Source organism: Nerophis ophidion, linkage group LG16, assembly GCF_033978795.1.
Source record: "Nerophis ophidion isolate RoL-2023_Sa linkage group LG16, RoL_Noph_v1.0, whole genome shotgun sequence".
Lineage (NCBI taxonomy): Eukaryota > Metazoa > Chordata > Actinopteri > Syngnathiformes > Syngnathidae > Nerophis > Nerophis ophidion.
Window position 1 is genome coordinate 18,199,373 of NC_084626.1, and position 18,164 is coordinate 18,217,536.

The following is an 18,164-nucleotide window of genomic DNA, read 5'->3' on the forward strand; positions in this document are numbered from 1 at the left end:
TAATGTAGCATCATTTGAAAATTCACCTGCTAGAGAATGAAGAGTGCTTGTAACTGCGCATGTCAACATCTCCGGCCAGCGCCACACCAACAAAATGCCGAAGCAACTATTTCCAGATCAACACCGTATGAAAAAAAAGAGTCAACAACAGAAGGAGATAACATCTGGAGGAACCTATTATGTAGCTCATTTTTATTTGACAGTTATTGAAATATATTGTGTGACATCATGCACAAAAGTGCACTTTATTTGTTTTTAACTATTGTAGTGGCATTCTGTACAAAAAGTGCACTTTAATTTATTGTTGTTTTGATATGTCATCTTAGTGACATCATGCACAAAAGTGCACTTGTAGCTTGTTTTAAAATGTCCCTGAAAATCTTGCGTTTTCTGTTTTGGAAATGACCTGAATGTATGTGCCACTGCTTAATAACTGTTTAATAAATACAGTTTTGGTCAATTGACTTAGTTGTGATTTCCCTCTTTGCATTAAAGTTTAAAATGAGCATATATTAATGCAGTATGAACAAGAATGTTTTAATGTAGACACATAAAATCCTCATACTGCTGTGATTATATGCATCAGGTGTTGATTCAGGGCTAAGGCAAAATATTGAGATATACTGTATATCGTGTATCGTGACATGGCTTAAAAATATTGAGATATTAATAAAAGGCCATATCGCCCAGCCCTACGCTAGTATCAATCCAATACTTACTTTGCTATTGATACCTGTGATATATTGGATGGGAGGCAATAAACAGGCGAGGTGATGAAGTTACGTCTCGTTTACTGTGACTTCAGAACAGACTCACTCAATTGCCGTCCAGTGTACAACAACAACGTAAATCGTTGGACAACCAAAAAGCAACCCCAGTATGCTATGACCAACATTGACCAGGAGATGGCAACATACACACATAGACCAATCTATTACATTCCTCCCCTTTTAGAATTTTAGAAGTTACTCAAAATAAAAACAACCCAACCAGAAATGCAGCAGGCTCAATTAGAAAAACTACTTATGCCATATATATATATATTTTTTTTTGTACTGAACACTTAACCCTCATTTGCAACAACAACATATGTATTATATAAACAGTATTCATTCATACACCATTAACACAGCTTTTTATACTGTTGTCAGAGATTCAGTTTGTTTGGTGGTACTCGAATCCTTTCTGGATACCTGCGGATCACTGGTGGGGTTTTTGTTGTGGTTGATCTGAATTCTGATGGCAACTCAGCAGGACTTGAATCTACTTCAGTGTTGAGACTTGTTTGTGTCTGACTCACTGATGGTCCCGGTGATGGAATTGACATAGCACTCTCCAGTTGTACTGATGGCACATTTTCTGCAACTGGTGGAGACAAGATAACTGGCAGTCTCTCCATGTTCTCTCGCCATGGTAACATGTGATCCACATGCACAGTGCGCTGTCTCTGTCCCGCTTGGATTAGGTAAGTGACAGTTCCCAGTCTTTTCAGTATTTTTGCTTTACTCCATTTTTCCACTCCGTCCCTGAAATTTCTTATCCGAACAACCTCTCCCTCCAGGAAAAAGCGAATAGGGGGAGCCCTTTTGTCATGATAAAGCTTCTGCGCTGCTTGTTTTCCTTCGATCCGTCTGGCAAGGTCCGGCTTGAGCAAACTGAAACGAGTCCTCAACTGGCGTTTCAGGAATAACTCGGCTGGAGTACGTCCCGTCACTGTGTGGGGTGAACTGCGGTACATGAGAAGGAAATTTGCAAGTCTATGACTGAGTGACAAGGAAGACTTGCTGTCTGCTTCCAGCACATTCTTCATCAGAGACCGTTTCAAGATTTGTACTGATCTCTCTGCTGCTCCATTTGATGCTGGGTGGTAAGCCGGTACAGCAGTGTGTTTTACTCCATTACTCTCCAGGAACTGAGTAAACTCTTTTGCCACCAACTGTGGGCCATTGTCTGAAACTAGCTCTTCTGGCAGTCCATACGATGCAAACAGACAGCGCAGCACTTTAATGGTGTTGTGAGAAGTGGTGGACGACATGGGAAAAACCTCTAACCACTTTGAATGACTATCAATGACAACCAAAAAATACTGTTTATCTTTCTCTGCAAAATCAATGTGAATTCTTTGCCACACTCTTTCTGGCCAACGCCAAGGATGTAACGGTGCCACAGCTGGCATTTTCTGTACTGCTTGGCAGACTGAGCACTTGTTCACCAGCTCTTGAATTTCACCATCACAGCCTGGCCACCAAAGGTAACTGCGGGCAAGAGCCTTCATACGGCAAATACCTGGATGTTCATGATGGAGATCCTCCAGTAATCTCTGTCGATAACCTGGGGGTATGATGACTCACTGTCCCCAGAGAATGCAGCCTTGATCTGCTGACAACTCCTGTCTGCGTACAAAGTAAGGCCTCAATGCTACATCTTCCACATAACTTGGCCAGCCATTTAATGTGTAGTTCCACACCTTACTTAGCACAGGATCTTTAAGAGTAGCACTCTCAATGTCTTTTGCACACACAGGAAGTTCATCCAAGTATGAAAAATAGAAGATACTTCCCTCCACTGCTGTGTTGTTCATCCCTACTCAGGGTAGGCGTGACAAAGCATCCGCATTAGCATGTTCAGCTGACTTTTTATACTCAATCTCATAATTGTAGGCCATGAGAATAAGTGCCCAGTGTTGCATTCTTAATGCTGCCAACGTTGGAACTGCTGATTTTGGCCCCAGGATGGCCAACAGTGGCTTATGATCAGTGATCAGTGTGAATTTCCTTCCGTAAAGGTATTTATGAAATTTCTTTACTCCAAAAATGATAGCAAGTGCCTCCTTTTCAATTTGGGCATACTTCCTTTCTGGTTCAGTGAGTGTCCTTGAGGCAAATGCAACAGGTCGCTCTTCTCCATTTTCTGTTACATGTGAAATTACAGCACCAACTCCATAAGGCGAAGCATCACATGCAATTCGCAGTGGCAGGCGGGTGTTGTAGTGTACCAGCACTTTGTTCTGCAGTAGAAGTTGCTGTGCATCTTCAAATGCTTTTGCACATTCAACTGTCCAAATCCACTTTGAGTCCTTTTTAAGTAGGTTGTGCAGAGGCTTGAGCACAGTAGAGGGATTTTGCAGGAATCTGCTGTAATAGTTCAGAAGACCCAAGAAAGACTTCAGTTCTGTTACATTTGTGGGCTCAGGTGCATTGGTTATGGCAGTCACCTTTTCTTCTGTGGGATGTAACCCAGTCTTATCAATGCGATGTCCCAAATACTCGACACTGCTCTGGAAAAACTGACATTTTGATAGCTTCACCCTGATGCCATGCTTCTCCAAACGTGTGAGAACATTATCCAGTCTTGTCAAATGCTCCTCCTCTGAAGAAGCTGTAACGAGTATGTCGTCCAAAAAACATGTCACATGGTCCATCCCTTGCAGAATCTGGTCCATAACAGACTGAAATATTGCAGGAGCACTCGAAACTCCATAACTGAGGCGATGATACTTGTACAGACCCTTATGTGTGTTTATGGCCAGATACTTTTCTGACTCTTCATCCAACTGTAGTTGTTGGTAGGCGTGTGACAGATCCAGTTTACTGAAAGATGTACCTCCTGCTAATGTAGCGAATAGATCTTCCGTATTCGGTAATGGATAGGTCTGCTCTTCAATGCATTGATTAATACTAACCTTGTAGTCACCACAAATCCTGATCGTTTTGTCAACCTTAGGTACTGTGACTATTGGAGCTGCCCACTCGCTAGTGTCAATCTTTGAAATCACTTTTTCACTCTCCAACCTCTCTAGCTCTCTCTCTACAGCTTCCTTTAGTGCGTAAGGAACTGGGCGAGCCTTGCAGAAAATTGGTGTGGTATCAGGTTTGGTGCGTATTTTAGCTTTAAACCCTGTGATACAGCCTTGGCCCTCTGAGAACACTGCCTGATGTCTCTCTATCACCTCCTGTACTCCTGTGTTACCATGCGTCCTTTTCTGCACCTTTTGTACAGTGAAAATATGTTTCCAGTTCAGCCGTAGCTTTTTTAGCCAGTTACGGCCAATCAGTGCAGGTCTGCTTCCCTGTACAATGACCAGTGGAAGTGTCACTTGCTGGTCCTCGTACTGTACTGGTAACATGATGTACCCTCGAACAGCAATCCTTTGGCCTGAATATGATTTCAACTTTAACTTGAAAACTGGTTTCAAAGGAAATTGAGTGAGGTTTGCCTGGTAAAAGCTGTCAGAAACTACTGACACTGCTGAACCTGTGTCCAGTAACATTGTGGTGCTCTTGTTTCCCAGTACAATATCCACTGTGTAACCTTTTTCCCAGTTTGAGGTAGAGTCAACTGCGTACAATCCAAAAAGTTCTGCCTCATCACCACTTCTAGATGCACTCCCTTCATTTTCAACATACTGAGTTGAAGATTGGCCTTTAGTCTTCCTGCATGCACGGGCAATGTGTCCAATTTTGGAGCAAGCATGACACTTTTGATTTTTAAATCTGCAGTCATGTGGTGAGTGCTTCCCACCACATCTGTAGCATGTTTGCTGTCCCCCCGTGTCTCTTTTGCCTCCTTTGTATTCCTTTGCTTTGTTATTATTTTTCCATCTGAACTGTCCTTTCCTCCCCTTCTCAGAAAAAGGAGAAACACTTGACAGGGCATTTACCTGGTGAGGTCCACTGTGTCCAGAAAACTCCATTGTATTTTTGGAAGCAAGCTCCATAGAGACTGCAATTTCACAAGCACGGGGAAACGTCAGGTCCCTTTCAGACAACAGCCTGCGTTGCACTGCATCAGAACGTAATCCACTCACAAAACGATCTCTCATGGCATCGTCCAAATATTGTCCAAAATTGCAGGTTGCTGACAACTGTCTCAAAGCCACAATGTAATCAGAAACAGCTTCTCCTTCCTTCTGATTACGTTTCTGAAAGCGAAACGCTCCGCTATCACAACAGGTGCGGGCTTATAATGTCCACATAGCGCCCTCTTCAGCACATCATACCCTAAAGTACTTGGCAATGCCGGAGACGTGAGGTTCTTCAGCAGCTTATAAGTGTCTGCTCCAATAACAGAAAGGAAAACACACACCTTCTTGTCCCCTTCAATCTCGTTAGCCAGCATCCACTGCTCCAAACGCTCCAGATATGAATCAAAATCCTCCTTAGAATCATTGTATTCATTGATGCGACCCACTGTCAGAGCCATGTTAGCATCCGGTGCTACTGCTCCTCCGACACGTGCCCAGTTCCTCCACAAAGTAGGCTACTCTTCAGCCTTACCTACGACCAGTGCACAGCGCTCCTCTAAAGTCCCTTCACGCAGTGGGCTTCTTTTAAATCCTCGTCGCCATTTGTGATATATTGGATGGGAGGCAATAAACAGGCGAGGTGATGAAGTTACGTCTCGTTTACTGTGACTTCAGAACAGACTCACTCACTTGCCGTCCAGTGTACAACAACAACGTAAAACGTTGGCCAACCAAAAAGCAACCCCAGTATGCTATGACCAACATTGACCAGGAGATGGCAACATACACACATAGACCAATCTATTACAATACCAACAATATTTTCGATATGTCAACAAGCTCACTCCTGACTCAAATAGCATGTGTTAATGACTGCTTAGCTTGCAAGGCGGAGCTCAGGGTAAACATGTCAGGTGAAGGGGGGGATGGGTGTTTGCTCAGCTGGGCTCATCTGCTAATTAAAAGAAATGGTGGCCCGCAGGGATGAGACGAAAGAAGTTGACAGAAACCTAATGCTGCACATCCGCCACGACTCAAGAAGAACAAGAAGCTGCCTGGAGACGTCGCCCGCAGGTACAACTTATTTATTTCATACTTCCTACGCTCGCTTGTTAGAAGAGACATAGCACGTCAAACTCTGATGGCGTGGAGAAGTTGTTCAGGCTCCACCCAGGTTCACCTGACGACTGACCTTCTAACCCTGCGAGCAGGTGGCCGAAGACGTCATGAGTCACTGGCGGCCTTCCTTAGACCAGATGGCGGCGGCGCGGCGGCGTCACCGCGGGGAGTGCGAGCGCGCTCAGGATGCGCTGGTCAAGGCGACCTCCTGCTTCCAGCAGCTGGTGGCGTCGCTGGGCAGCTCGGCCGACTGCAGCTTCCTGCGAGAGGAGCTGGGCGAGACGAGGTGGCTCGCACACGGGATGTGCAGCGGTAACAGCCAAACGTGACGAGCGAAGAGCACGCCAACATCTTCTGACGTCTTCGCTCTTTGCAGGGCTTTCCCGACGTCTCACGGCGCTTCTTTCAGACGATGACTCTGCCAGCCCCGGTGCAGATGAAAGGCAAGCTTTGGAGCGGCTGTGGGTTCACTTCCTGTCCGCGCTGGAGAACTTCCTGTCCGACCTACGCAAGGCTAGCTTCTTGATTGGACACTTCCCGCTGACACAGCGCAAAGACAGGCGCTCATTGGTCAAAACAGGTAAGCTTCCACTGCTGCTGCTGTGATTGGCAGTCTGTGTCTCTTGCCCCGCCCACAATCTTATCCAGCTCCTCACTCAAGTTCTGTCCATGTTATCTCAAGAGTATGAGGGCCAGATAGGGACATTATTCAGAATTACCTCTCACATAAGCAACTGAAATAATTTTCTCTCACACACACTACTGAAACACTCTTATACACACTACTGAAATGTTTTTCTTTCACACACACTACTGAAACACGCTTACACACACTACTGAAACACTCTTATACACACTACTGAAATGCTCTCACAAAAAATATTTTAGTTGTTTATGTGAGCGCATTTCAGTAGTTTATAAGAGTGTTTCAGTAGTGTGTATAAGAGTGTTTCAGTAGTGTGTGTGAGAGAAAAAGATTTCAGTTGTTTATGTGAGAGCATTTCAGTAGTGTATGCAAGAGGTAATTCTGAATAATGTCCCTAACGGCTCCTCATAGCGTGTGTCGGTTGACTTTCAGGATGTTTTGACGGCGTGGTGGGCGTGGCGGCCCGGGCGGCCTCCGTCCAGACCCCCTGGCCCAGCTTGGAGGAGGAGCCGAGTCCTGGTTTGGAGGAGCACATCGACAGCTTGGAGGTGATGCTGAGCGACATGCAGCTGAAGGTGCCGGTGCCGTTCTGGTCCGTGGAGGCCACCCAGCCGGTGTGGGTGGAAGGTGGAGAGGAACCCGTTGAGCCCGACGACAGCTTGGAGGACCTGATGGAGGTTGAGGTGGTCTCCAGCGACAAGATGGCTGCCTGCTGTCAGCCGCCGTGCTTTGGACTGAGCTGTGTCGGCTAAGAGGCATAAGTAGTAGTGTAATTCGTAAATCCATCCCTCCGTTCATTTTCTACCGCTTGTCCCTTTTGGGGTCGTGGGGGGTGCTGGAGCCAATCTCAGTTGCATTTGGGCGGTAGCCGGGGTACACCCTGAAAATGTCACCACCTCATCACAGGGACAACACAGATAGACGGACAACATTCACACTCACATTCACACACTAGGACCAGGGTAATTTGTAAATAAAAACAGAATACAATGATTTGCAAATCCTTTTCAACTTATATTAAATTGAATAGACTGCAAAGACGAGATACTTAATGTTCGAACTGAGAAACTACATTTTCTTTGCAAATAATTATTAACACATTACAAAAAAGTTGGCCCAGGGGCGTTTTTACCACTGTGTTACATGGCCTTTCCTTTTAACAACACTCAGTAAACGTTTGGAACAGAGGAGAGTAATTTTTGAAGGTTTTTAAGGTGGAATTCTTTCCCATTCTTGCTTGATGTACAGCTTAAGTTGTTCAACAGTCCGAGATCTCTGTTGTGGTATTTTAGGCTTCATATTGCGCCACACATTTTCAATGGGAGACAGGTCTGGACTACAAGCAGGCCAGTCTACCCGCACTCCATTACTATGAAGCCACGCTGTTGTAACACGTGGCTTGGCATTGACTTGCCGAAATAAGCAGGGGCGTCCATGATAACGTTGTTTGGATGGCAACATATGTTGCTCCAAACCCTGTATGTACCTTTCAGTATTAATGGTGCCTTCACAGATGTGTTAGTTACCTATTCGTAGGGCACTACTACACCTCCATACCATCACAGATGCTCGCTTTTGAACTTTGCGCCTAGAACAATCCGGATGATTCTTTTCCTCTTTGGTCCGGAGGACACGACGTCCACAGTTTCCAAAAACAATTTGAAATGCGGACCCTTCAGACCACAGAACACTTTTCCACTTTGCATCAGTCCATCTTAGATGAGCTCGGGCCCAGCAAAGTTTCTGGGTGTTGTTGATAAATGGCTTTGGCTTGGCATACTAGACCAATTGTAGTTACTGACAGTGGTTTTCTGAAGTGTTCCTGAGCCCATGTGGTGATATCCTTTACACACTGATGTCACTTTTTGATGGAGTACCACCTGAGGGATCCAAGGTCCGTAATCTCATTGCGTATGTGCAGTGATTTCTCCAGACTATCTGAACCTTTTTAGGATACTACGGACCGCAGAGGGTGAAATCCCTAAATTCCTTGCAATAGCTCGTTGAGAAATGTTGTTCTTTAACTTTGACGATTTGCTCACTCATTTGTTCACAAAGTGGTAACCCTCGCCCCATCCTTGTTTGTGAATGACTGAGTATTTCATGGAAGCTGCTTTTATACCCAACCATGGCACCCACCTGTTCTCAATTAGCCTGTTCAACTGTGGGATGTTCAAAATAAGTGTTTAATGAGCATTCCTTGACTTTCTCAGTCTTTTCTGCCACTTGTGCCAACTTTTTGGAAACATGTTGCAGCCATCAAATTCCAAATGAGCTAATATTTGCAAACAATAACAAAAGTTTTCCAGTTCCAACGTTAGATAGCTTGTCTTTGCAATCTATTCAACTGAATATAGGTTCATCAACCATCATCATCATCAATGTTTATTTATATATCCCTAAATCACAAGTGCCTCAAAGGGCTGCACAAACCACAACAACATCCTCGGTAGGGCCCACATAAGGGCAAGGAAAAACTCACCCTAGTGGGACGTCGACCATGATGACTATGAGAAACCTTGGAGAGGACCACATATGTGGGCAACCCCCCCTAGGGAACCGAAAGCAATGGATGTCGAGCGGATCTAACATGATATTGTGAAAGTCCCATCCATAGTGGATCTAACGTAGCCGTGAGAATCAAGTCCAAAGTGGATCCAATATAGTAGCGAGAGTCCCATCCAAAGTGGAGCCAGCAGGAAACCATCCCAAGCGGAGGCGGATCAGCAGAGATGTCCCCAACCGATGCACAGGCGAGCGGTCCATCTTGGGTCCCGACTCTGGACGAGCGATCCATCCTGGGTCCCGACTCTGGACAGCCAGTACTTCATCCATGGCCACCAGACCGGACCCCCTCCATAAGGGAGGGGGGGACATAGGAGAAAAAGAAAAGAAACGGCAGATCAACTGGTCTAAAAAGGGGGTCTATTTAAAGGCTAGAGTATACAAATAAGTTTTAAGATGAGACTTAAATGCTTCTACTGAGGTAGCATCTCGAACCGTTACCGGGAGGGCATTCCAGAGTACTGGAGCCCGAACTGAAAACGCTTTATAGCCCGCAGAGTTTTTTTGGGGCTCTGGGAATCACTAATAAGCCGGAGTCCTTTAAACGCAGATTTATTGCCGGGACATATGGTTGAAAAGGATGTGCAAATCATTGTATTTTTTATTTATTTACGGTTTACACAACGTGCCAACTTCACTGGTTTTGGGGTTTGTATAACATATAATAATAATAACAATAATCATCATCATTGTCTTAACCTGCAGTTAAGTCCTGCATTAAAAAAAGATGATAAAAAGAAAACTTTCACTTTCCAAAGTCGGCTGGAAGATGAAGTACCTTGTTGTGATCTTTGTGTGGGGCTGTTATTCATTTTAGATTTTTTTTTATCTAAAAAAAAAACTTAAGCGGAAATGATCCAAACAAACAAGAGGTCGTCAGCACGTCACATCTCGGTTGATTGTAGCAATCCATGCTCGCCTTCGCCGTTAACTTTTTTTTTTTTAGCCGTATGTCCAGAAACAAGCCAGGAATATCTCTCCCACCTCGATTGTGGCAGTTGACAATGGCACACGTCGTCGGCCTTATGAATTTGAATATTATTGGATAAATTAGTGGCGACAAGTAGCGTTTTCACTAACTTCTACCCTTCAATATGGATAATGCATTGTGGAAAATGTAAAAAAAATAAAAATGAATCCTTCTACAGCTACTTTCTTCATGAGGAGTTGGCAACACTGACTGTGTGTTTGAATTCAAACATGCTGCTATTTTTACTCCCTCAACATTAATTTATCACATTGTTGCTTATAAAACATGTTATAATTGCACAAGTGTTCGTAATGTTCCCAGGGCTACGTGTAAGTGCAATGACGATATTGTATGTCTGGTATAGTATATCAAAATGAACCCAACAGAGGTGTAGTGCCAAGTCAACCAAGTCAAATGGGGTTGCTTTTCCAGCAAATGTGCATGACAGCAGGTGTGCGCGTTCGTATGTAAACAGACACAGTTTTGAAAAGTACACCTGAGTGGATGGAGATCGTTTTAACACTGGATACGCATTTTTGAAACTTGTAGATGCATGGTCTGAGTTTCAACCTGATCGCGATTGATTTATATCATCATATGTATTTATAACCAAATGATCTCTGCTTGCAAAAACATTTGCGACTCAGTTCCACCAATCTAACTTAAGCACTAGTGACCTTTGACTGCTTTCTAACCAACCAAACAGAGCTTAGCAGTCATACGACCGCACTTAAACTACGCACAGTAATACAAAACCCCAAAGCGGTGAAGTTGGCAAGTTGTGTAAATGGTAAGTGAAAACAGAATACAATGATTTGCAAATCATTTTCAACTTACATTCAATTGAATAGACAGCAAAGACAAGATATTTAATATTTGAACTGAGAAACTTAATTTTTGTTGCAAATAATCATTGACTTAGAATTTAATGGCAGCAACACATTGCAAAAATGTTGGCACAGGGGCATTTTTACCACTGTGTTACATGGTCTTTCCTTTTAACAACACTCAGTAAACATTTGGGAACTGAGGAGACCAATTTTTTAAGCCTTTCTGGCAGAATTATTTCCCATTATTGCTTGTTGTACAGCTTAAGTTGTTCAACAGTCCTGGGTCTCTGTTGTGGTATTTTAGGCTTCATAATGCGCCACACATTTTCAACGGGAGATAGGTCTGGACCAGGGGCGTCATTAGACCTAATACTGTACTGGGGCCCACCTGGGGCACAAATAATTTGTGTGAGCGTGCAAAGCGCGCAAGCAAAAACATTTTTAGCACTTATTTATCATAAAAAATACATAAATAGTGCTTTAAACTATGAAATCATATCAGATTATGTTGTATGGATCTTTGATTAACCACCTGAAATTAACTAATGCATTTGACCTACTTGTGCACTTTTTTACTCCAGACTTCTAAACTGCTACTGGTAAAAGCAAAAACGAAGAGCAATGCATCTTTTTGAAATATATATTGCAGTAATCATCTGCAAATTTAACATCTACAAAAGTAAAACAAAAAATAAAGCACCCCTACATCTCTGGGGTCTTTTATATTATTTAATTTCCATTTATGGCAATGTGGCGAATCCTATTTCAGATACACAAAACTATAAAATATACACAAAACAATAAAGCCACAGTAGTAGAATAAATGAACAACTGTTGTGTGTCTGTTCGGGGAATCATTTTCTGAGAAGTAAACTGTAACGTCTCGTTTTCATTTTTGCAAAGTGGTCAATTACTCTGGACAGACATGGAAATATTACAGTAACTGTTATACAGTTGACCAGCGGTTCCCAACTGCTGGGTCGTGACATAAAAGTGGATTGTGTGTCATTTTCAGTGAGTCGCAGTCAGATGTGTGCATGAAAAAAAAAAGGTTTAGGGAGAAAAAAATCAAATTGTGGCAACAAAACCAGATATTTATTGCCATTTTTCTAGTGACTGTTAGTGAGTATTTTAGCAAAAAGCAAACCGAATAACAAGTTGGAGGAGGACTCAGAACAGACATGGAAATATATATATTTTTTCAATCTAAATGGAGCAACAAAACCCGATATTTTCAGCCATCTTTCTGAAAACAAATACAGAAATGTTACTATTTTTTCTGGAAACAAAACCAGATGCTTTAGCTGTAGCCATTTTTCTGGTGACAAAACAAGATTATTTTAGTCAAAGTCACACCAATTAACAAGACAAGTCTACTGTGCTATTTTTCTGTGAAATAAACTTGAATGATTTAAAAATATCGGCACCAAGATTGTTCAATCTTTATATAAACGATATTTGCAAAGTTACAAAAAACTTAAGAGTTAGTTTTATTTGCAGACGACACAACTGCTTTCTGTTCAGGAGAGAACACACAGAAGATAATACAAATAATAACGGAAGAAATGAATAAATTTAAAAAATCCATCCATCCATCCATTTTCTACCGCTTATTCCCTTTCGGGGTCGCGGGGGGCGCTGGCGCCTATCTCAGCTACAATCGGGCGGAAGGCGGGGTACACCCTGGACAAGTCGCCACCTGGTTTGATAAAAACAGGCTATCCTTGAATCTCAGTAAAACTAAAATAATGCTATTTGGTAACAGTAGAAAAGAGCATCAGACACGAATACAAGTAGATGGAATAGATATCGAAAGGGTAAAAGAAACCAGATTTTTGGGAGTAATAATAGATGATAAAATGAACTGGAAATCTCATATACAAAACATACAACATAAGGTGGCAAAAAATATTTCAATAATGAATAAAGCAAAATACGTCCTGGGCCAAAAATCACTTTATATTCTCTACTGCTCGCTAGTGTTACCATACCTGAGTTATTGTGCAGAAATATGGGGAAACAACTACAAATGTGCGCTACATTCGTTAACTGTGTTACAAAAAAGATCGATTAGAATAATACACAATGTTGGATATAGAGAACATACAAACACTCTATTTATTGAGTCAAAATTATTAAAGCTCGATGACTTGATAAAATTGCAAACAGCTAAATTGATGTACAAAGTAAATTATAACCTGCTAGCAAAGAATGTACAGTAATTCTTCTCAAATAAAGAGGAGAAATATAACCTTAGAGGAAAATCTAACTTAAAACATTTGTATGCCCGTACAACACTTAAAACTTTTAGCATATCAGTATGTGGAATTAAATTATGGAATGGATTAAGTAAAGAAGTTAAACACTGTACTGATATGACCCAGTTTAAGAGGATGTTCAAATTAATAGTGCTTACAAAGTACAAAGAAGAAATATTATGAGAAGCACTTTCAAACTTATTGAAAATAAGATGTTCTTCATCTTAGTATGTTAATAATGACATAAATAATTAAGTACATGTTAGAAAACTGCTGTGTTACTCACTCACAGATGGCATTTTGCTATTTTGATATTTTGCTGTAAAGAAGGTCAGTGAATGAATGTATATATTGTGGGCGCTCTGAAGTGGAAAAGGAGTAGGATTAAATAAGCTTTGCTTCTTCCTACTCCTTTTCGGACATTATGTACTGTGTATTGCGAAATGATGAAATTAACTGATGTATAATGTTGTATGTATGTCATGTTCGAAATAAACTAAGAAAATAAATTTGGCTCACGACTTGATGATATGGAAAAATGTTTTTCTTCCTGAAGATAAACCATTTGAGAAGCACTCAACTCACACATGCTTACTCCAAATCATCATTGATGCAGAACCAGCAGACAATAACCAACATTATGTTTCATGTTCATGTTCATTCCCCCGACAGCTCGTACAGCAAATTAATGTTTGTCTTGATACAAGGAATAAGGTTAGCTAACTTAGCATCAACTTAAGACAATATTGTTGCCTAGCTAGCTAGGACTTCACTTACATCTCTCATTCCTGCTGCTTCTTCTCTGCTCCGGGCGAATAACTTTCTTAAATCCATCTAGGAGTTACAGTTTGAGTCAAATCAAAATCAAAATAATGCAATTAACAAATTGTTGTTGGCTAACGTTACCTACCTCACGCAGTGATTCTCATCCTCTCATCCTCTCTCTCTTTCTCTCTCTCTCTCAACCGAAGTCTCGATCCACACGTGAATAAATTACCATATTAAGTAGCCATGTGCTCATTGTTACTTGGAGTGAATACAGTAGCAATCAATTACCATACTAAGTAGTATGTGCGCTGGTTTCTATGTTATGTAGACTTAAAACTCTGAAGTGTTTTTTTTATTGGTGAAATTTTTACTGGGGCACTGCAGATCAACAGTGGGGCACGTGCCCCAGTGAAATCGGTCTGGCGACGCCCCTGGTCTGGACTACAGGAAGGCCAGTCTGGTACTCTCTCTTTTACTTTGAAGGCACGCTGCTGTAACACATGGCTTAGCACTGTCTTGCTGAAATAAGCAGGGGCGTCCATGATAACGTTGCTTGGATGCCAACATATGTTGCTACAAAACCTGTATGTAGTTTTCAGCATTATTGGTGCCTTGACAGATGTGTAAGTTACCCATGCCTTGGGCACTACTACACCCCCATTCTATCACAGAGGCTGGCTTTTGAACTTTACGCCTATAAGAATCCGGATGTTTTTTTTCCTCTTTGTTCCGGATGACGCAACGTCCACAGTTTTCCAAAACAATTTTAAATATGGACTCATCAGACCACAGAACACTTTTACACTTTGCATCAGTCCATCTTAGATGAGCTCGGGCCCAGCGAAGCCGGCGGGGTTTCTGGGTGTTGTTGATAAATGGCTTTCGCTTTGCATAGTAGAGTATTAACTTGCACTTACAGATTTAGCAACAAACTGTAGTTACTGACAGTGGTTTCCTGAAGTGTTCTTGAGCCCATGTGGTGATATCCTTTACACACTGATGTCGCTTTTTCATGCAGTACCGCCGGAGGGATCCAAGGTCCATAATATCGTTGCTTACGTGCAGTGATTTCTCCAGATTCTCTGAACCTTTTGATATTACGGACCGTAGATGGTGAAATCCCTAAATTCCTTGCAATAGCTCGTTGAGAAATGTTGTTCTTAAACTGTTCGACAATTTGCTCACGCATTTGTTCACAAAGTGGTGACCCTCGCCTCATCCTTGTTTGTGAATGACTGAGCATTTCATGGAAGCTGTTTTTATACCCAATCATGGCACCCACCTGTTCTCAATTAGCCTGTTCACCTGTGGGATGTTCCAAATAAGTGTTTGATGAGCATTCCTCAACATTGTCAGTCTTTTTTGCCACTTATTCCAGCTTTTTTGAAACATTTGCTGGCATCAAATTCCACATGAGCTAATATTTGCAAAAAATAACAAAGCTTTCCAGTTTGGACAGTAAGTATATTGTCTTTGTAGTCTATTCAATGGAATACATGTTGATATTCCCTTCTTTTATGACAACAATAATATAAATTGGTGTATTATCTTATTCTGATGACTTGCATTGATAGGAATCAGATAGGATGCATAGTAGTTAAGCTCCACAACTTCGAATTTATATTGTGGAGAGGGGAAAACAGTTCTCTTTCCAACACCACGTGAAAGTGGTTGATTTGATCTTTTTATCTGTCCAACTTCCATACTTGTTTTTATACACTTTACCAGCGGTACATTGGAGTTAACTCCATTGATCGCTAGCTTGTATGCACTAGTTTACTAAACTTTTTTTTTTTAATGCAGGCAGGATGGAGCTGCACTTTTATTGTGAAAACAGGGACAGCGCGGTCAGTACGGAGAGAGAGTCTGTTGAAATAAGGCCTGTTGCCTTCCTACCGGTCGTTTTTTTCCCTTCAGACTCAGCTCACAGCAGCCAGCGTCACCTCACAAGATCGTCTCTGGTGCCGTGAATGTCAACCTAGTGGCGTCGTTTAGATTAATGATCAGTGATTTTTAGGTCTACTCCTTCCCAATCAACCGGTAGCTCGCCATCGATGTAACGGACACCCCTGATGTAAACAAACTGCTGCGTCACAGGCCACACAACTATGGTGCGTTCATAGACCGCAAAAAGTAGGACAAAACGGTCCTTGCCAAATACTCTCATCGGTGAAGCATAAACAAACATATTAAAAAGTGGGCTTTCTAACAATTAGGAAGGTTTCTGTCATGTTTGTGCAGAAACCATATTAAAAAAATATAGCACACGCTGTGACCCCGAAAGGGACAAGCGGTAGGAAATGGATGGATATACCTCCCCCATGTTTTACCTCTGGAATCACTTGAAGCAAATGTTGTAATGCTGTTGGTATATCCAAGGTTGGTGATAAAATACAATGGAAATCTCATGTAAAAAATATACAACATAAAGTAGCAAGAAACATGTCAATAATGAATAAAGGAAAACATGTTCTGGACCAAAAATCCTTTCATATTCTTTACTGCTCGCTAATATTACCATATCTGAGTTATTGTGTAGAAATATGGTTTAACTACAAATGTGCACTTCATTCACTATCAGTGTTACAAAAAAGATCAATGAGAATAATACATAATGTTGGATATAGAGAACATTCATCCATTTTCTACCGCTTATTCCCTTTGGTGTCGCGGGGGGTGCTGGTGCCTGTCTCAGCTACAATCGGGCAAAGGCGGTGTACACCCTGGACAAGTCGCTACTTCATCGCAGGGCCAAACAGATAGACCTACAACATTCACACACTAGGGCCAATTTACTGTTGCCAATCAACCTATCCCCAGGTGCATGTCTTTGGAAGTGGGAGGAAGCCAGAGTACCCGGAGGGAACCCATGTAGTCACAGGGAGAACATGCAAACTCCACACAGAAAGATCCTGAGCCCGGGATTGAACCCAGGACTACTTGGGACACCTCTTCCACCGTGCTCCCCGATATAGAGAACATACAAACCCTTTATTTATTGAATCACAAATATTGAAATTCAATGATTTGGTGCATTTGCAAATAGCTAAAATGATGTACAATGCAAACTATAACCTGCTACCCAAGAATGTGCAACAATTCTTCTCAACTAAAGAAGGAGAAATATAACCTAAGAGGAAAATTCTAATTTAAAACATTTGTATGCTTGTACAACCCTTAAAACCTTTAAAATATATGTGGAAAATATTTATGGAATGGATTAACCAAATAAAAAAATCAAAGCTTCAATATGATTCAGTTTAAAGGAATTGTTAAAAGTAAAAGTGTTCACAAAGTATGAAAAATGAATTATGATGAAAATCTTGAACCCATTTTTTTTTATTGAGACAGATCATTTATGTATTTAATACATGTTTACTTACTATGGTACATTATTTGTTTACTGTTTATTCGTTATGTTACAGAGAACAAGAAATTAGGATAAAACTGCTTTAGTATGAAAAGGGCTAGAATTAAGTAAGCTTAGCTTCTTCCTACTCCTTGTCGGACGAGCTGTAATGAAAAACAACTGGAAATATGTGATGGATTACATTGCATCGTATGCATGTTCGGAATGAACTGAAACTGAACTGAAATGAAGTGAAGGTGCCCTAAGTAGAAGCATTTAAGTCTCACCTTAAAACTCATCTGTATACTCTAGCCTTTAAATAGACTCCCTTTTTAGACCAGTTGATCTGCTGTTTCTTTTCTTTTTCTCCTCTGTCCCACTCTCCCTTGTGGAGGGGGTCCGGTCCGGTGGCCATGGATTAAGTACTGGCTGTCCAGAGTCGGGACCCAGGATGGACCGCTCGCCTGTGTATCAGCTGGGACATCTCTGCGCTGCTGATCTGCCTCCGCTTGGGGTTGTTTCCTGCTGGCTCCACTGTGGACGGGACTCTCTCTGCTGTGTTGGATCCAGTTTGGACTGGACTCTCATGGTTGTGTTGGATCCACTATGGATTGAACTTTCACAGTATCATGTTAGACCCGCTTGACATCCATTGCTTTCGGTTCCCCTAGAGGGGCGGGGGTTGCCCACATATGCGGTCCTCTCCAAGGTTTCTCATAGTCATCATTGTCACCGACATCCCACTGGGTGTGAGTTTTCCTTTCCCTTATGTGGGCTCTACTGAGGATGTTGTTGTGGTTTGCGCAGCCCTTTGAGACACAAGTGATTTAGGGCTATATAAATAATCACTGATTGATTTTAGTTCTCTCGAATGACAATGTGTGAACTCTTCTTATGGTACAAGAAGGCATGTGA

The 18,164-nt window shown here is 41.9% G+C and overlaps 1 protein-coding gene across 2 annotated transcripts; it reads left to right on the forward strand.

The window, feature by feature from the left end:
* The first annotated feature begins 1,303 nt into the window (after positions 1–1,303).
* zgc:109913 (regulator of G-protein signaling 9-binding protein) lies at positions 1,304–13,606 on the forward strand. 2 transcript variants are annotated; one of them, XM_061874469.1, is made up of 6 exons: positions 1,304–1,465; positions 1,562–2,404; positions 5,727–5,818; positions 5,956–6,175; positions 6,240–6,443; positions 6,942–13,606. In XM_061874469.1, the coding sequence occupies exons 4-6, from the start codon at positions 5,971–5,973 to the stop codon at positions 7,259–7,261; spliced, it is 729 nt and encodes a 242-aa protein (XP_061730453.1). In that variant the 5' UTR covers positions 1,304–1,465; positions 1,562–2,404; positions 5,727–5,818; positions 5,956–5,970; the 3' UTR covers positions 7,262–13,606. The 2 variants fall into 2 exon arrangements, with proteins under 2 accessions (XP_061730453.1, XP_061730452.1); XM_061874468.1 differs by lacking the exon at positions 1,562–2,404.
* The last annotated feature ends 4,558 nt before the right edge of the window (positions 13,607–18,164 follow it).

Bases quoted from the DNA above. Each gene is read 5' to 3' on its own strand.
- zgc:109913 (XM_061874469.1), top strand. From the start codon at position 5,971: ATGAGTCACTGGCGGCCTTCCTTAGACCAGATGGCGGCGGCGCGGCGG. The intron at 6,176-6,239 runs GTAACAGCCAAA...CGCTCTTTGCAG, and splicing joins CGCACACGGGATGTGCAGCG to GGCTTTCCCGACGTCTCACG. The intron at 6,444-6,941 runs GTAAGCTTCCAC...GTTGACTTTCAG, and splicing joins GCGCTCATTGGTCAAAACAG to GATGTTTTGACGGCGTGGTG.